The 20,929-nt window shown below is 41.8% G+C and overlaps 1 protein-coding gene across 1 annotated transcript in view; it reads left to right on the top strand.

Annotated features, from left to right (window-relative positions):
* csmd3b (CUB and Sushi multiple domains 3b) overlaps nucleotides 1-20,929 on the top strand; it is a gene marked incomplete at its 5' end in the record, with an annotated part of 624,567 nt that overhangs the window by 355,626 nt on the left and 248,012 nt on the right. Inside the window, one exon of the mRNA XM_084079659.1 lies at nucleotides 18,612-18,689. Within this exon, the coding sequence (XP_083935785.1) occupies nucleotides 18,612-18,689 (78 nt within the window). The remainder of the gene's footprint in view (nucleotides 1-18,611; nucleotides 18,690-20,929) is intronic.

Genomic DNA, 20,929 nt, shown 5'->3' with positions numbered 1-20,929 from the left:
AATCGGCCTCAGGTCTAAATGGGTTAATGTATAGTACAATTATAGATTTTTTTACATTTTTTGCTTGTAACAGAGTACTTCTGCAAACACTAACTGTCTTGTAATAGAAAAGAACAAGAGTGTGAGCAGGGTGTCCTCTGCAGCACGGGTTTCAACATCATTTCATCCAGATAACACCGACCAGTATAGATTGGAAAACCTTTATAATTTATGATGTAAACGCAGGTGTGAATATGATATTTGAGCTTGCCGTTCAGCCTCCGCCACCGTACATAATACTACCCTGTTCAGCATAATTGGGAGAAGACAACCATTTCACAGCAGGGAGATCCATCACAAACCCCCCCCCAGGGGGAAAAGAGCGCCTACAGGTGGGGCATCCTCCCAACAGCGGTGGCGGTTCACAGTAAAATCTTCATTTTTAATTGAACCATTGTGTAACTCTGAGAGTGTACACATGTAACCAAATGGACCCTTGAGGGTCCATTTGGTTACATGTGTACACTCTCAGAGTTAACTTTGCACTCATAATTTTACAGTGTGTGTACTAAAGCCAAATGAGCAACAGTGGAATGAACATACTGACTAGCAAGCTTGAATTTATTTCCAAATTAAGGCCAGCCGTTATGTGTCACGTGACAGTTACAGTACATAACCCGCTGAGTTATTCCCTTAAAGTATACACGGTTCCGGTAGGAGACACAAAGGAGACTCTTTATGTCTCCTACCGGAACCACTGCCAGTCATCAATTATTGCCTTAGGAATGCGACAAGAACTAGAAAATATCTATCTCCATGGGGTGAGTAATTGATAGGGGAAAAAAAACATTTTGGGGGTGAACTATCCCTTTAATGTGTGTCTACAGTAGATCAGCTGTTTTAATTACATTTGAACATTTTTGAAAGTGAATGAGGTTAAGTCTGTCTGTGGGTTCTAGAAATATTTAACCAATTAAAAGCTTGTGACTAAATAATACACAGGATCCATTAGAACAACTTATTTTTTTCCACATCCAACAACAGTAACACTCTTGGACATACAGGACAAGGTGTCCAGCAGACACAGCATGTGGCATATTCAACATAACGATGACACCGCATCTTATAGTTGGATGATTTGACCGCTAATAGTTGGGTGATCTGACCACTGTTGACATGTTGTCCTGACTGAGGGGCGAGACTTGTTAGCTTGCAGTGAACCAGGATCATCCAGCAGTGTGATCTTGTCTCCACCACGGCCTCATTTGTCCCATTCCAGCACAGAGTGGGTGAGAACGCTGTCAAGGGCTTTGCACAGCACACTGTTCAAACCCTGCAGGTACAAAACACAAGCCTGCCAGTCTTTTACACAGCTGTCTTGTTAAAGAAATGATACATGTTATGAATGCATAACGATAAACCCAACACACTTCCATGTCTCGCCTCTGAATAACAGAATGTTTGTTATGAATACATAACTTATCTCCCGCAACTTGCATAATCAGTATCCATCAAACCCTTATCGATTTATTATTGAATCATCCTGCACGCCATATTTTTTAATGCCAGGAAATCTTATCGACAGCTGAAAGGACGACTTCACCCATTTTCAACCTATCTTCATATAATTGGTCCTCACTAATGCTCATGATGAGGAGGGTTGTGGACATTTCAGAAACCCCCCTACCAGTGACATCATCTATTAACGAGAACAATGGCTTTCATTATAGCATGCTAACTGTCCAGGAATAAAAGCCTGCAGTTTCTATTAGCTTGGATTCCTCATCGATGATGTCACTGGTAGGCTGGTTTCTTAACTGTCCACACAGCCCTCAGCATTACCATTAATGAGGACCAATTATATGACGATTGGTTGAAAATGGGTGAAGTCGTCCTTTAAGTGACATGGGCTACTCCAAATCCCAAACTGAAGAATAACCTAAAATAACATTAGTAAATATTAGAGCTTAGTACTGCCATACTGCCTACTGATTCGTTTGGCTGTGGATTAGAACTCTTTACTCCACAGACATTGGTACATTTCTCATACTCAAGGACATATATTTTGTTTGAAAGGTTGGTTTGTTGTTTGTATTTCCACCTTTCATTACCACTTCTCAAATGACTGTTGTTTGGTCCATCTGACACTAAACCAAATTATTTCCATAAATCACAGGTGACAACCTTTCTTGTCACCTGCAGAGGTACAAACTCACTTTTCATTTGTCCTCCATTTTTGTTCCCTATAGCCCTCAATTGTTCACACTAACATGCAACGAAAGGAGAGTAGATGATATGAAAATAATATCCTCATTCACTGATTAAACATAATTGAAATGAACAGTATTTCCAAAATCGTAATATTTGTTCATTCATGTTCATGATGGAATAGGGACAATTAGGGAGACTTTGAATAGTTGTGATTTTGTCATGCACATCCCCAATCGAGGAATATACTGTATTCGACAACCGCAGATATAGTATACAGCAGTGGTGAAAGTGTGATCCAGTGACCCTCAGGGTTCCCTGAGGGGGTCCAAATGGATCTGTAACTCTGAGAGTTATGCAGAGTTGAAATTAAAACGTTTGCGAATCACTGGCATAAAGCAATCGCAGCAGGGACAGTGTGTGATAGAATTGTGTATGTACACACAGTAGGCCTACCAAACAACCCAAAACAGGGTCTACGGATGTGTCAGGCTCAATAGTGGTGGACAGATGACAGCAGGGTTGTTGATGTAACATGACCTTTATTTCTTGGAGCTCTACCGCTGCACACAGTGTTTGCCATGCTGTGGTCCTAGCAGGAAATGAACTGTATCGCCGACAGAGGAACGTGTTACAGGGGGAGAGCAGATGTAGAGTTCTGTCCAGACGCTGTCTCCCCCTGAGTCTGTTTGGGGATGCTGATTTATCCTGTGTGCATCGATTAGCTTGATGCACAACAGGTGTGCAGTCCCACCTCCAATTAGTTTGACTCGAGCCACATGTGCAACTAGAAAAAGTGCTCCTCGGAGCACAGGTCTCCGCCAGGTCAGGTAGGTTATTGTGGCCTCCTGGTGGCGCTATAATAGGCCAATGTGAAAAGGGTGGCATTTCTTCTTAGGCCTTTCAATGGGATGACACTGCATTCATGATTTGAGGCATTTTGTTCCAAAAATGTGTTTTGCTAAATTAGACCTGCTGGTGGCGCTATAAAGGCCAATGTGAATGTGAAAAGCGGGGCATTTCTTCCTCGGCCTAGTGGGAATCTGCATGCAAACTTTCACGGAAATTGCACACTGCATTCATGTTTTGAGGCATTTTGTTTAAAACTGACCAATCCTGCAAACTTTGGAAGCCACTGTAAGCCAAATAGGATGGAATATGAAATATCGGACAGATCCATCAGAATCACATGACTGTGGAGATGCAGTGTACCAATTTGCGTGTTTTTTGGACATAATCTGAAGGAATAATCTCCAAAAATGTATTTTACATAAATCGGCCTCCTGGTGGCGCTGTAAAAAGCAGATGTGAAAAATGCAGTCCAATGTTTTTCCTTGGCCTCTAGGGAGTGTGCGTGCAAAGTTTCACGCAGATCGGTGCAGTTATAGTTAAAAATGCAAATCGGCGTGTTATAGCGCCACCATGAGGCTGATTTGAAACATGTCAAGTGGCATTTCTTCCTCGGCCTAGTGGGAATGTGCGTGTGCAATTTTATGGAAATGGCAAGCTGCGTTCATGATTGGAGGCAGTTTGTTCAAAACGGACCAATCCTGCAAACTTTGGAAGCCAACCTTAGCCAATGAGGATGCAATATGGGAAATCGGACAGATCCGGGTTGATCACATGACTATAGAGATACTGTGTACCGATTTGCATGACGTTTGGTTAAAAGCTGTAGGTGTAATGAGAAAAAATGGGTTTTGCACAAATCGGCCTCCTGGTGGCGCTATAACAGGCCCATGTGAAAAATGTGGGGCAGAGGTTCTGAATTGGCATCCAGGGAGTGGGTGTGCACAGTTTCGCAGCGACCGGGCCAACGGTGCCGGAGATTAGCTGTTAACACACAGACAGGACACACACACACACACACACACGGACGGACGGACGGACGGAGGGTAAAACATACTCTCTCGCCATGCCTTTCGGCCTGGCGGAGACAATCAGACGGACAAAAGCCCAAATTCCTACAAGCTTCCATAACTTCTCCACGTGATTATCTAATTGTTCATTTTTAGAACATAAAGTATAAGAGCATGGTATGAAATTGAAAATGATGAGCTGTGCAACTAGGTAAATTGGTACAGTTGGAAACTCTTATGTGGAAATTAGTTTCCGCTGGGAGTTTGCGGATCAATGTATTCTAGCCCCAAACCTTTCTCTGACAGACAGTCCTAATGTCCCCCCTGTCACCTCAACACCTGGCTGTGGGTGTCTGCATTTGGCAGTGTGTCTTTGTGTATCCGCCTGCATGTGTGTCTGTCGGTAAATGTGCCTGTGTGGGCGCGAGGGACTTGTGAGGCACACGCATCAGTTTGTGTTCAGTCAGTCTTATCCATTCTCACAACTTGTTGTGTGCTTGTGACGACCAAAACCTGCACATCCATGTGAGAGTATGTCGGTCTTTATATGTGTACATATTTGTCTCTCTGCACACGCACGTATGTGTTCCCCATTGAGCATGGGAGCCTTTTCACGCGTGTCTGTGTTTGTGTATGTGTCGGGCCTGAAGCGATCCATTTCCTTCCCCGCAGCAGAGCCCACCAATCACAGCTCTCCATCATCTCTCTTCATTACGTATTCATGACTTTCTGTGTCTGCGGGGCTGTGATTGGCCCATAATGAACGACTGACGGCATCATCAGTCAACCGATGCCACAGCAGCGAAATCAGTCAGTCGTCACAAGCGAAACACCAGTCAACCATTTGTATGAAGACATTATTCAACTGGAGTACTGGGACGCTAAACCGCCTCAGGGTGCTGTTACAGTATATTGGATATTGTAGACGGTATGGTCCCTTCGATAGGGTTCCCTATACATTCAAAAGTGATATATGCATCATGACTTGCTAATTGTGAGTTGCTCGCGATAACTACAGGCAAGCTGTACAGAAAACATTAAGATGGAATATGCCAAATGCTATTCCCTTGCATAAAAGTCATGGTTTTGTGTGAATAAATCCTTAAATCCATTTCCTTGTCAGCGAAGGCTAAAGAAACATTAGTCAAACTGAGCAGTGAGACACTACCGGCCTCAGGGGTTTTGATATATTGGATGCTGTGGACTGCATTCTGTTTGATATGGGCTCATAAATCTATAAACTACCCCTTTATCACTGTTTATATTATTTCGGAAGTGCATATTTTACCAGTGCTGAGGTTTCAGTGTTGACTTCTGCCACTGTAGCATCAAAAGAACTATTACCATTCATTAAGGTTGCTTATCCACAGGGAGTCTCTCTTCTCAGCGCTGGCTGCTGCTTCATGTTTTCTACAGGAACGTGCTGTTTTGTATCCCTGACAGCATGTTTTTTAGTACTTAGAGAGTGCAGAGTACTTCACTTTCCAGTAGTCGCTTAGCAACAGGAAGACTCATCCAGTGCTTAAAGCAAGCATCTGCTCGGCGTTACTAGCTAAAAACGTTCTGCTCATATGCAATCTACGAACACTTACAAAGAAACTAAGTCAATTGAATGACATCAGCTAGCTTTGGGACAAGCATGACCACATCTCATAATGGAGAGGTACAAGGTGGATTTCCTGTTGCTTCCAAGTGTTCTGGAGCAAGGCAGTAAGGGTCCTACCTTGCACTCGCAATGCCTTATACAGTATTTGACAAGGCGATATGCTTGTTTTAGCATGATATGACTGCACCCTCTAAATAGCATAAGACGTTGCGGCCGCCTGTGCATGGACTGCATTCTTAAGGTGGGGCATGGTAGGGCACAATCAGATTGCAATGGTATATCGTATAGACCCCTTAGCAGACGACGTCACGCTGATATTAAGGGGCGGCCATAGCTGAGTGGTTAGTGAGCCCACCTAGGGAGCCAGAGGCCCTGGTTTCCCCAGGTTCGATTCCAGGCCAGGCCAGCATATGTGTCGATGAAATGAAATTTGTCCCTGAGCAAGACTCTTAACCCCTAATTGCTCACAGGTTCTCATTGGAAACAAGACCGCAAGGACTTTCATGAACAACCTGTTAAAAGGAATTATCCTTATAAGAACCATTATGCGCGCGCAGGCCGGCACCAAATGAAACCCATTCTGTCGTGTCTCGCTAGGACGCGTCTCACTAGCCAACACACAAGAGGGGGTCGAATGAACTGAAACCAGTGCACCCCGAAACAATATGTTGGGAATTGATTGCATGAAACAATCACCTGTGCGTCCACTCTCAATGTTGGTAAACAAATAATTGGTCTATAAGACTGCGCGCAAGATAAGCCAAGACCTCCTCTTATGCACTGTATGATGTGCATGCACACAACTCGAGCACAACTCGACCTTCTTATACACACTGCTGGCCCGCATACTAACATGAAACATGAAATAAATAAAATATTAGTTCCATTGCTACCCTTTCATATTACTCAGCATGAGGCCATCTGCCTCACGCTGAGGAATTTGAATGGATAGCCTAAGTGAGGAATCTCCCGATTTCACCATTATTACACAGCCTACTATTTTGTGTGAATAGGAGTTGTAACCTTAAATGCACTTGTCAAACTGCCATCTCTACTTCACGAGCAATGTCAACTTTCTTGTATTTATCTCTTAACCCATTGAGACCTGGAACTGTCTCATTTTTAGATTTGAGCTAAAAAGCATTATTTTACACTTTAGCTATTCAAAAATAGCAGATATACAAGCTCATAGCGCGGCACCGAGTGCCGCGCTACGAGCTTGTAGATCTGCTATTTTTGAAAAATCGTGAAAATGTGTGCAAATCTTTGAATATATATATTTTTTAAAGCGAACATTTTTAACTCAAATCTTTGCTTCTTGGGGTCCCTGGAACAAAATATTTTGATGGGGGTCTGCGGCCAAATACATATACTTTTGGGGGTCCTTGACGTGAAAAAGATTGAGCACCACTGATATAGAAACATAGGTTTTTCAGAAAACTGTTGAGATTTAGGAGACATGTAGAATCGGCTTCAGGTCTCAATGGGTTAACTTGATCTGTCTGATGATTGCATCAGATATTGCTGCGTCTTTACAAGTGCGAGTGGGGAAGAGGAGACAAATTGCACATCTAAAACCCAAACTGTTCAGTTTCTCCCTAGGGAGTGCACTTAAAGTAGCAACAGGCTACTACCAAGCCAAATAACAGATTTTATCATGAGCATGCTCTGCCCAGGGAAAAGGCGTAATGGCTTGAGATTTACCTTTGATACGCAAAGAGTTTTCTTTCATGTGATCTGTAATGCGCCTCCAAATGATGCGCTGTTTTCAATAGCACATATCATACGTTTGTTTATGTTTTGCGTTCTGTTTATTGCTACTCTTCTATTGATCCCAGTGGGGAAATTCGTCCTCTGCATTTGACGCATCCTATTAGGAGCATTGGGCAGCATACATAAATCACTTCTATTGTGCTAAACTGTTTAAAGTTAACAAATGATCTAATCTAAATACAGCAATATACACTGATTGAAAGTAAAGAAATCTAATCCTATTGGAAAGTGACATTTTGAGAGAGAGAAAAAAAAACACTCCCGCCGATTCAGTACCATAGACAGTAAATGCACTCCGCCACCCCTGCCAATAGGCTCTGTCCATGACTGTTAGTTCCCTTTTCCAGAAGGTGGCAATCCCGTTTCCTGTCAGTTTCTCATAGCTCAATTTCATTGGCTCAGCAGCAGATTTGAACCGGAAACACATATGAAGGTGTTGTGTGTTTCCAGTTCAAATCTGCTGCCGAGACAATCAAATCCAAGACAAAAACAGCAAGACTTGCCATCTCCAGTGTCTCCGTGTCTGCGTGAACTAGGCAGACACCTTTTTTGGAGACCGGAAGCAGGTTAATTCGATTTTCTTACCCTTTTCAAGTAGTCACAGAATATTTATCTCCAGTATGATCGATCCCCTGATGGTTGCTAATCACAGAGGGTTTCACTGTGCTTCCGCTGGAAAACAATATTTCATCGCAACCTCCCATTCGCTTTTATACGCCTTTGAAAATAGCATGTCTCTGCCGAAAATACATAGTAAAAAAAAAAGTACACAGGAGCCGAGATACAGGATTTTTAAGTAATAAGTTAACCAGGGAGTGAATGGAGCAGCAAATCTTCGGAATGCCACCTTCTGGAAAAGGTAACTACAGTCATGCACATAGCCTATTCAGCACCATGGACAGTCACTGAACTCCAACATGCAGCTAATTCAGAACCATGGACAGTCACTGAACTCCAACATGCAGCTAATTCAGAACCATGGACAGTCACTGAACTCCCAACATGCAGCTAATTCAGAACCATGGAAAGTCACTGAACTCCAACATGCAGCTAATTCAGAACCATGGACAGTCACTGAACTCCAACATGCAGCTAATTAAGAACCATGGACAGTCACTGAACTCCAACAACTCCAGACCGTATATTAGGAGCAATATGCACAGCAGCCATATTGGAAAGAAATTGGGCCTCTTCTTACTTCCTTCACAGGTGTTACCAATAATACTAATGAGGCTCTGTTCCATTCTGGTCAGGGTGCTGATGTCGTGCATGTTGGCTCACTAGTAGAAACACTCCATTTTGGTTCCCAAATGGCCCCTTATGGTGGGTGTGTAACTCTGAGAGTGTACAAATGACATTTGTACACTCTCAGAGTTATGGGGGGTCCATGAAAATAAGACAACCACTATGCCACACTTAATGGAACAGAGCCTTAATTAGTATTATTGGTAACACCTGTGATGAAAGTAAGGAAGGGGCCCCAATTCATTCCCAATATGGCTGCTGTGCATAGAGCCTATTGTTTTTAGGGATAAGGGGCCATTGGACTAATGGGGTTGCGGTTGAATCAAGACTTTTTTAGATCTATTGGGCTTTCAGAATAATGGGCCTTAGGACCAATGGGCAGTCCCCGATGCTGAAGTGCATGCCAATGAACGCAGATGCACCAGCAGCAGCATTGGTGAGGAGGGATAATCTGGCAAGGGAGCTGGCCAGCTGTAGCCCGTAGCCTGGTAAGCATACGGAATGGTTTAGTGTAACATATATTAAGCCGGTATTGACTTTATTTGGTAATCTCCCATCACCTAACTGCAGTGAAACAAATAGATTTTACAAATAGGTGAGTTCGGGTATGAGCTGATGTCAAATACATGGCGTTCCTTTGTTACAAACAACCCCACTACCAGTGTGCTGGGGTAAGTTCAGTTGTAACGTTCGACAAAAGAAGCAAAAGCACACTTCACCATTTAGTATGCTTCAGACAGATTTATTGAAACAAAAGAACAATCCAGAACAATCTCTCTCTCTCTCTCTCTCTCTCGCTCTCTCTCTCTCTCTCTCTCTCTCTCTCTCTCTCTCTCTCTCTCTCTCTCTCTCTCTCTCTCTCTGTTAAGCCAAACTCACGCTAATGTAGATACCTGCCAAGTACATTTTCCTTCCTCCGTGACTGCATGACGAAACAAGGACTGGTTACAATGGGAGGGTCCAGGAGCAGCTGGGGGCAGTGTGCATGTAACGGATGGAGGAGATACAGAGGTCAGAGGAGGAGCGGTTGCAGGAATGATGCACTGTACCGCTTTCAAGGAGCCTTCACAGATTATCCATGATGTGTTCAAGAGGCAGTAGAGGCGTCTCAAATAGGGAACAAACGCCTAACCCACATTGAGATGCGACGCGTTGCACAGTAGACTTTTCTGTCACAACATTTCTGCCGTGACAATAGCAGTAGAACAGTGTGCAAATGTAAGGCTCTCTGTTAGCTCTGAGTGGTTAATTGTCTATTCTGCCCAAACTACAGTACACCTATGTATGTAGGCTCATAAGTCCATACACTTAGGACACTGCGCCAGAGTATGCACAAAGACACGTGACTTTGCCATGGCTATTATTGCACATTAGATAAGGTATTGAGTTTAAGAATACATATATTGCCCTTAATCTCTAACTCATAACACATAGAGGTAGATAGATAGATAGATAGATATGTAGATAGATAGATAGATAGATAGATAGATGCTTTATTGTTCTTGCGGAAATTCATTTCATACCAAGCAGCCATCAGGATACAAAGAAAATCACAAAACATAAATACACAAATCATAAATACACAACACATAGACAGATCACACAATACATTGACAGTGCTACCTCTCTTACATAGTGGAACATAGAAAAGGCTACCAGTCATAGTTCAAGAGGCATCACATGTAAGTGACTGTGGATAAGTGTGGCAGCTATATTCTTGTGGCTACTTAGAACAATAAGTTACTCTATAGCACTTAATTGTTTTCTTTGGATTCTATTTACTTGACTTTGCGCTGTTGTTTGTTCACAAGGGATCATGTCACTTACTGTGGTCTTGCACACTGTGTATGTCGCTCTGGATGAGAGCGCCCGCTAAATGCCTAAATTGTAGATTGTAAGTGTAGCTCTGATCAGCATCTGTAATACTGTGTCTGCCACTGCAAACAACAAAAGGGCCTGGGCACAGGCTAATAGCATCTCAGCCACAATCCTTGGAGTCCAGTCAGTAATTAGCTTGACCTGCTTCTTCAGAGAATACCACAGAAGGGGACAATTTAAATGCTGAAGTGTTTTTTACAAAAACTGAGTGATTCATTATGAATGTACATAAATATGATGTATGCATACATCAAAGTGTCATTAATGCCTCAGACCCTGGGCTCTTGGCAGATGCAGTTTAGTGTGTTTAGTGTGGCACCAGGCAGATGGTTTTTCCTGTAATTAAGCTTTTGGTGTGTTTCAATGCTGTTAGTGTTGTAATATAATGTACTGTGTGTAATGCACTGAACGTGGTTTCTCTAGTATCATGGATTCTGTTTAACCCATTAAGACCGCGAAGGGAACGCACCGGTGTCATTTTAAGATGTCTTTGGCTATTCAAAAATAGCTGATATAACGTAGATCTGCAATTTTTTTGGGAAGAAATCGTGAAAATGTGTGCATATATGTATATATTTTTTTTTAACTCAAATCTTTGCTTCCCGGGGTCCCTGGAACAAAATATTTTCAGATGGGGGTCCACGGCAAAATACATATCATTTTTGGGGTCCTTGACATGAAAAAGTTTGAGAACCACTGATATTATAGCAACATTTCTTTCAAAAGACTGTCAGGATTTAGAGGACATTTGTAGAATCACCAGAAGCAAAGATTTGAGTTAAAAAATGTTCGCTTTAAAAAAATACTTAAATTCAAAGCGCGGTGCCACGCTATGAGCTTTTAGATCTGCTATTTTTGAATAGCCCAAATACATCTAAAAATGACACACAGAGACACGTTCCCGGTCTTAAGGGGTTAAAACATCTATTGATTTAGTGTGGATTCTGTTAGTTCGGTGCATGTTGTGTTGAAACAGTTTACGGAGCACTATGTTAGCCTTGAAGGTTTAGTGCGTATTCTCTTTTTAATCACGTATCATTCAGTTTTCCCGTCTATTGGATTAGTCATGAAATATGGTTTAGCGCCGTGTTGTGCCACAGTGGAAAAGCAGTTTTGCACGGATCCTGTTAGTGTTGAAATATAGTTTAGTTTGCTGTTTAATCGTGTTTGCTGTGAAATATAGTTGGGTTTACTGTGTTTTCTCTTGGTAGAGAAATACAGTTTAGTTGAGCACATCTGCCTTTCCATCTGTTGTTTTCCATAGAACTGATGCTCCCTGTAGGAAGGAACAACACGGCCATATTTAACTATGATCAATATTAGCACAGGACAGCTTTTATGACACACATTAATCAATCTGTTTTTCAGCTCACGGTGACCCATATTTGTCGTTCTAAACAGGCTGAATCGGCACTCCTTTGGAATCGCAGTTTTTGTGATCTAAAGGGCTTGATATGCTTCATTGCGCGCGGTGCTGCACACTGAAAGTAGCTGATCTACAAGCTTACAATACGATGCAGCATGCAACTAAGTATGAATCTGCCTTAAAAATCCGGGGAAAGCTATTCAAAAATAGCAGATCTACAAGCTCACATTGAGCTTGTAGATCTGCTATTTTGGAAAAATCTTGTACATTTGTGCAAATCTTTGATTATATATATTTTCTAATCGAACATTTGTAACTCAAATCTTTGCTTCTGGGGGGTCCCGCGGCCAAATGCATATCTAAATATGTTTTATAAATCCTAACAGTATGTTGCTATATCAGTGGTGCTCCGACTTTTCCATGTCAAGGACCCCCAAAATGATATGTATTTGGCCGCGGACCCCCATCTCAAAATATGTTGTTCCAGGGACCCCCCAGAAGCACTGATCAGAGTTAAAATGTTCGCTTTAAAACATATACATATATTCAAAGATTTGCACAAATTCTCCACAAATTTTCAAAAAATAGCAGATCGAAGTGCTCTTTAGCCAGACACCCCCCAGAGCCTTGTATTAGAGAGTTGCGTCACCTTGGGGGACAGAAAACAGCGGCGGTCACGTGGTTCATGTAAACTTAAAAAAATAGTGACAAACGCTCATAGACTCCGTAAACTTCCGGTTCAGGGCTTTGTCACTATTCGCCAATAGAAGGCTCTGTAGAAGACCGGCCCGATGAAGTGAACGGAGGTGACGCAACTCTCATTATATGGCTCTGGACACCCCTAACTGCATGCTCCTGATGAGCAGGTTGGGGCCTCGCCATGGTTTCCTCCACAGTCAGTGTTGCCAGATTCTGTGAGAGAAACAAGCAACCAGGTCTAGGAAAATCAGCCCAAAAGAAGCGACTATGGGCTACATGAGCATTTTAAAGGTTTAATGACGTTCAGTTTTACCACACATTAAAAGTCTTTTTCATGGTCCTTCAAACGTGTATAGAAAGTTTTAACCAAAAATTCCACTCCATTGGCAGGTGTTTTTCTCTCACATTTCTAAAGCCTTTTCAACTGCAATGAAAAAATAAATCTTTGCCTGCGGGTGTCGCTGGTGAGGGATTTTGCCTGTCAATCATCGCCTCTGCTCCGCCCCCCCAAAGGAAAGGATAGGGGAGGGGAGGGGCGAGGAGGAGAGTGGGCGGGATTAATCGACAGTGACCTCACTGCCGAAGGGCCAAGCTCAGATTACTTTTCAGCCTAATTATTCAGAAAACCCCAGACCACAGAAAATCCACTGAATGTTCAAAGTTCAGATTTTTTGGGTGTAATTGAGGTCATAAAACCCCCCAAAAAACATAAAAAATAAAAAAAGTGAAAATGAATGTCATAGAACCTTTAACATATACATCAGCTATTTGAAAATAGCAGATCTACAAGCTCACAACGCGTCGCGATGCGACGCGTTGTGAGCTTGTAGATCGGCTATTTTCAAATAAAATTTTGCTTGGAAATTATAATAAGCAGATCTGGCCACGGTCGGTGAGAGAATGTAATGCACATTGTAAAGCACTGTGGAGAAAGACGGCGTATATAAATGCACCGTTTAGATTTGTGTGTCCTGAATGGAATGTGGTTGTTCCCTGTTGAGGCTTTGATAAGATCAGGTACGATAAGTCAATAAGACCAAATTACTGCAACCTGTCTCTGTGGTTAGCCTGCCACATCAATAGAGAGCTAGTGGGAATAATGTCAATTCAGCAATTCTGTTGCTGTCGGGCAGAAACCTTGTATCTCCGTGTTATTCTTTTTCTTTTTCTTCTTAAAAAGAAATATAAAACATATATAAATAATTTAAAAAAATAGGAAGGGCAGTTTCGAAAGTGGTTAAAGGAGTAGTTCACCCAAAAATGACCGGCGGTCTCTCCGGTAGGAGACTCTTTGAGTCTCCTTTGAGTCTCCTACCGGAGAGGCCGCCGTTCATCAAATTATTGTCTTAGGAATGCGACAAAAACTAAAAAATCTCCATGAATTCAATGCTTCATGGGGTGTGTAATTGATTGAAAATAAGTATTTTTTTTGGGTGAACTACTCCTTTAAGTCTGTTTTTAATTAATTGACTGAATACTGTATTAGTCAGAAATGTAAACGGCACGTACAGGTACAGTAAGACATTAAAGCTAAAAGGATAACACAAAAAAAAAGTCCTGGGGACTTGTTTCCAATGTGGTTCTATCATGTCTGTGGGTTTTATAAAAATTGAACCACAGAAAAGTATTAGCAAGAGCTTAATTATACTAAGTAATTAAATAATGACTACATTGGAGCCATTGAAACACATTCGTATGTTTCCATTTCCTAAACGTACCAGTTTTAGACATACGGTTCCCAGCCAGCCACAACATTCAGCTTAATGGGTTATGTGCTGATTTTGTTGAAATGTCTCTTAAAAGTTCTCTTCATATTACCATGCTTTGTTAATGATGTTGCTGTTATAGGGTTTTAGTTGCGATATTACACGCTGTTAAATGTAAAACAGCTCTGGTGTGTGTGTGTGTGTGTGTGTGTGTGTGTGTGTGTCCTTCCGAGGCAGCAGTAGGACGGAATGATGGATGAGCTGACATGAAACGGTGTTTATTAAAGCCAGTCATTATAGCCACAAGTGTAAATTACTCCGGTGCTAAATCACTCTCTCAATATGCTCTAGTCACACTTTGCAGCTCTCTTGTTCGACTTCGATAATGTTGTTGTTGCAGAACATATTCTTGAGCCAACGTAAAAAAAAAAGAAAAGCTGGCTGTTTTTCCTCTTGGTTGAATTGAGGCTGTGTGTTGTCTGAAATCCATTCAAAAATGCATAATGTGATTTTGGTGGGTATTGCAGCGGCAGACATCAAGCCATGGCGTCTGGTGAGGCTTCAGCTCCGTTTGTCCCCAAGGGGCGGAATAAACAATAAACAAACAACAGCTGGAGCCTTGCTTCTCTTACTTTTAGCTGTGAGAGAAAGTTGTTCATATATTCTCAAGGCTAGACTGAGGATGTGACAGCGTGCTGTCTAGGATTACTGCATTACATACCGTAGTAATTATTTTCGTAGGTGAATTTGGTAAGGTGAAGTTAGTTCACGCTCTAGCCGAGGCATACTGGCGTGCTGCGCTTATGATGCGTATCATTCTGTCTGGCTGGCTATATCACATTACTGTGATGCTTACTGCAGCTGGGCACCATGTCCCTCAGGGGCACCCATAGCTCTCAGCAGTAGGTAACATGCATGATAGGGACAATATTTTTTTAACGCTGCAACTATGAATGATCTTCTTCGCGATTGTTCTATCGATGTTTTTTGATTAACTGATTAATTGAGAAGCACTTTTTTTTACTCACAGAAGAGACATGCTGTGAGCTGGTAGATAGAGCTTGTAGATCGACTATTTTCACTACTTTTGAAAATCGATGAATGAATTCAAATCTAGTCTTATTGATTGATTAAATTTTTCGTTTGATTAAAGGTACGGTAAGTGATTTGCAAGTATTCTAATAATTGCGAAATTGGTCTATATTCTGATAGTACTCGTTGCTATAGAGTGTTTGTTCAGTAAAAGGAGTCTCCCATATTTCTCCAGCTCTTTATTAAACAGAAAATGCATTTTCAGTACTGTCTCCTGATTGGCTTAAATGTTGTCACCTACCTGAAAATGTACTATATTCTGTTTACTAAAGAGCTGGAGAGACCCCTGTGACCGAACAAACGCAATGATTACTATCAGAATATAGTACTTTAACCTTTTAACAAAAACAACAAAAATTCAAAAAAATATCACTTACCCTACCTTTAGCTGTTGCGCCCCTAATATTTGTAACAAATTAATTCATATATCATACATGTTCAGTTAATGTTTACATCCACATACAGTATACTGCCAGGTGTGAGCTCAGTCCAAGCGTGCAAAGTGTGCTGTCAATCCAATAAGTCCTAATCTAAACACATCCGGAGGTGGAATGATGGGGGTGACACACTGTAAAGCTAGATTTCATATACTTCTTCACTCAACAACGCATATTGTGAGCTAAGCTTGTAGGTCAGCTATTTTTTATGTGCAACACCGTCATAAATTAGACTAAAGAAAATTAAACCTTTAAAGGAAACTGTCTAATAGAAGAAAATGTGGTTTTCATGCTTGAAATTTGAATGTAATTGCCCTTGAATGAAAACATACCACCATGTTCTTATATGCTAATGTTGTCTGTAGTCTCTTTGATTGAATGACAGTATTTTTGCCGCGCGGCACTAGGCGTAATTACATTGTACAGCGTAATACATTAAAGATATTTCATTTATGGAATAATATATTGGTAGTACCTAAATATGCCATGTAATACAACTGTGGTTACGAAATGATATGTCAGCATGTTAATCATGCAATACTAATGTGTTAATGTGTCAATATGCTAAACATGCGCTGCTAATTCCCTGCAACTATTATACGTCAACATGTCAGCCATATAATGCAAGTGTATAAGGTCTAATGCAATTAAAGTTAATTGAACCATAGCCATCACTAACATTTTCAAAAATATAGGTCAAATAGCGTAGCTGTACTTGTGTGTTGGTACTTTTATAGGATATAAATGTACGTTTATTCTTCTATGAAGGCATTGTACAACATGAGAGACTGGGGACATTATGTCCCCATGGCACACGGAAACCCAATGTCACAATGGTTAATGGACTGCCATTGATTTTGAGCACCTATATGTAGCCTGTGTTCAACATTAAGCTAATTGTTACTTTAAAAATACATGATTTAATATCACAGTGGTAAATGGAATACCACTCGCGTGTGTGTGTGTGTGTGTGTGTGTGTGTGTGTGTGTGTGTGTGTGTGTGTGGTACACGTGCCATTGTACCCCAGTCAGCTAATTGTTAGTACATTAACTCATCTGTTATCTATCACCAAGCAATGCATTAGCCTGTCAGGTCATTATGAAAATGACGTCTGTCTGCCATCTATCAGCCATTCATTAAGGTGATTTGTCACCGTGGGTTTGTTATTCAGAGTGAGATCTTTGTGTTTACAGTGCTTGCATCATTTATGGTGATAATGTCTTCATTAATTATGATAGAGTAAGAGACCGGAAAGAAGAAAAAAAATCTAATCTACAGTGAGTCCAGTTTAAATGAATCTTCATGTACTTGGAGTCATATAGTGTTACTACCCCCATTACATCAAATATTACAGTGCAGATGGGAAATGGGAATTCTCACCTGAACAATGCATTTAACTCTGAGGGTGTGAAAATGGACCCTAAAGGTGCGTTCCCACCGCAAGATAAAATATCTTTACAGTCGCTTGAATCGCTTCACTTTGGTCTTGCCGGTCAGCGTTGGTAAACGTCACTTGGGATGGTTCACCTGGAGCGAAGATAACGAGGCGACACTGTCTCACTCCCCAAAAAGCATATTGTGACTTGTTGGGATGTGACATCCCAAGAAGTCAAACGGTGACTGGAAGGGGGTACTTTTCCAGTCTACAGAGTCGCTGTGCAGAGCGTTGCAAAGTTCGACTCAGAGCCGTTCCAGTTATGTCCCGATGGGGACACAATCGTAAATCATTGTCTCCCCTAGTCAACATGTGACATATTTGCCCCCCCCCCCCCCTCAACGTTTAGATTGAAGTCTCAGAGATACAAATCGTATCAAATCGGGGTCCCGTGAGTTAATGCACATCAAATGTTTGTCATCAAGTCCAATATGGCCCTTGACCACCACGTGACACATCTCATGTCCCCGTCTCTATCTCTCTCTGTGTCTGGCTATATCTTTTATCTTTCGTAGCGCGAGGGTGTCATTCTGTGATAAGTTACAGTAGGACAAAAAAGGACAATGATGTTAACCCTGTAACAAAACGATGTCAGCTGTGTTTGCAGGGACAGATTTGACATGGCTGACACCACGAATGCTTCCATCATCTCTTCAGCATTCCTCTTGTCTTTGAGTGACCCTGATAAGTTTGAGCCCTTCTCTTCTCGCCACGTATCGCTTTCTCAAGAGTTTTGACAGCAGAGCTGCAGAAGTGTCATTCTGATTAAAGATGATGCCAGCTTTTCTCTTACTCCCGGCTTCTGTTCAGCATAAATCATACGGTGTCCTGCGAAACACCGACACATCTGGCGCGTGCGCGCAAGTGTGCATGCGTGCTTGCGTGTGCGTGCGTGCGTGCGTGCGTGCGTGAGTGCGTGCGTGCGTGTATGTGTGTGTGTGTGTGTGTGTGTGTGTTTGTGTGAGAGATAGACAGGGGGTGATCTAGCTTATCAAATAAACAAATGCTCTGAATGCTGCTGTTGTTGAAGTCATGTTCCTGCTTTTCTCTCTCTCTCTCTCTCTCTCTCTCTCTCTCTCTCTCTCTCTGTTGCCGTCTTCTTCTCCCTCTCTCCATTTCTGCCATCTTACTATTTCCTTTTGCCAAGTGACTTCTTTCTTTTACGCTTTACTCTTCTCTCTCACATCACCGTGAGGGAGAAGAATGGGTCATTTTTTTATTCCTTTGCTTAATCTTTTCTTTTTCTTCTCCTTTCCCCCCCAATCTGTTCTCTGATAATTTACTTTTTGTTTCTCTTCTCTTTTTTGTATTCTGTTCTCCTCTGCAGTGAAGCGATCAGTAGATTTTAAATCGCGGGGCGTTAAATTATTCCCTGGCAAAGACTCCAGCAACAAGTTTTCAATCTGTGAGTTCACACCTTACTCTCACTTTGATTATGGCTAACTAACGTACCTGTGGTGGCTTGGTTTGGCTTGGAATGGCTTGGTTTCCTTATGTTTTGGCATGCTTTTTCTTCTTTTTTTCCTTTCTTAAAAAGGCCTGTGTTTTAACCATATGAACACTAGCGTCCGTATTCTGGGGTGAACATTTGACAAAAATGGGCAATGTATGAGCTCACAACGCCTTGCAACACGACACGTTGTGAGCCTGTAGATTGCCTATATTGGACAAAGAGATTTGATGTATATGGGGGGGTGGGGAATTAAAAGATGAAGTATAGAGCCCTGGGGGACTCCGGTCAAATAAGTATAGGGTTTATTTGTGCATCCTCTCAGGAGTAACACACATCCAGGGCCCTATTTTGCGTATCTTAATTACCAGGTGGGTCTTAACTTAAGACTTAGAGGCGTGGCCATTTTGCTATTTTGAGGACAGTAAAAGGCCTGAATTAGTCACGGCGCCATGTTGTGACTAATTCAGGGCCGTTTACCGCGTATAGCGCCTTGGTCAATTTTAAGTTAAGACATTATGATCTGGTAATTATTAGATGTGCAAAATAGGGCTCCTAGTGTTACTTATGTTTTGACACGGCCTTCGCAAGAGCATGCATTTTATATTCTGCATGGCTGCCTGTTTTTTTTCGTCATGTCTTTCGTTCATTTTATGATTTCATTCTGTATTTTGTATTGTTTGTGTATGTATTTTGGCCTTGCTCACTGGTTCTGTGCATGCTGCCGCATGGCTTGCTTTTGCTATAAGGTTCATGATGACTTTGTTTTGACAAAATGGTTGATCATGACTGTTGCCTGCTCTGGGCTCGCTTGTGGATCAGCCGGTGTGACGTCGCATGTCCGTCCTGCCTCTTGACTCTTCCTTTTTAACATCGTCTGCTCTTTCTCTCTCTCTCTCTCTCTCTTCCTCATCCCATCTCTCCTCCTCTTCCTCCTCCTCAAGCCTGATTCATACTCCGTCGCACGAAGGCGCCGCTCGCCGATACGAGACGATCTACAAGTGTAGAAAAGTGATTTGAAGAGTGATTTGTGAGCTTGTAAACCGGCTCTTGCCAGGCGAGCGACGCAGAGGGACACGGACGTGCGATGGAGTATGAATTATAAATAAGCTTTAGAAAGATGCTCACACTACACTTGTAGATTTGGTTGCGCCAAGTTATTGCAGGGCATCCGAGGCTTTTTTTAAATTTATTATTGAAGTTAATGGATTCCCCATAGGCTTAACCCATTAAGACCTGAGGCGATTCTTAAAAATGTTTTCAAAATCTTTTTTTTTTTTTTTTCAAGATTTTTCAAAAATAGCAGATCTACAAGCTCGTAGCGCGGCACTCGGTGCCGCGCTATGAGCTTGCAGATCTGCTATTTTTGAATAGCCAAAGAAATCTAAAGTGACACAGACGCGTTCCAGGTCTTAAAGGGTTAAGCAATAAAATTAGAAGCATCCGTTAAAGTTATTCACGTCTAACTTTAATCTCTGTAACAGGAACATAATGATTTGAGCCTATATTGATAAATCTGAACCTTGCTTATTCGCATTCCCAGCCATGTAGTACTTACTGCTGACCTAGAGGAATTAAGTCAACAACAGCCCAAGACTCCAAAGAGATATATCGACGATAATAGAGCAGCGATGCCCAACCCGGGGGCCAGGGCCCACTGGTGGGCCGCAATGTTATTGCAAGTGGGGCCCCAAATTATTGGCAAACACAAGATTTTTTTTTTTTTTAAAGAATATAACATTAATATTAAAAAAATATATAATGCTTAAAAAATGACATGGCATTTCTTCTCTAAAACCTTGAAAAATGTGTTTTCACGGTGAAACCAGTAAATAAATAAATATGCTCTGAAAATGCACGCTTTCAAGATTTTTTCAAGTGGGCTCCGATCCAAAAGGTTGGGAATAGAGAAAGTGACTTTGAATTATCGGGGCTTAAGTAGTGTTTACTGGTTCATAAGCCATTTAAGTTAAAGTTGGCAAACTTCATGACTAGCATTTTAAATCTGTCCCAATACTTTATACGCACCAATAAAATGCTGCCACTCGCAAACTAATTCGTCTCTACGTCGACCCCATACTTATTATCGCCTCTTAACTCCTTCTCCGACTACATCGTCTCTTTACCCTCTTTATATCGCTCCATCTACATCTATTCAGTTGCACACGCACACACACACACACACACACGTGTAC

Source organism: Gymnoscopelus microlampas (assembly GCF_963454915.1).
Source record: "Gymnoscopelus microlampas genome assembly, chromosome: 15".
NCBI classification, from domain to species: domain Eukaryota; kingdom Metazoa; phylum Chordata; class Actinopteri; order Myctophiformes; family Myctophidae; genus Gymnoscopelus; species Gymnoscopelus microlampas.
The sequence above is the reverse complement of the archived record's forward strand: the minus strand, read 5'-3'. Positions and strand labels throughout refer to the sequence as shown.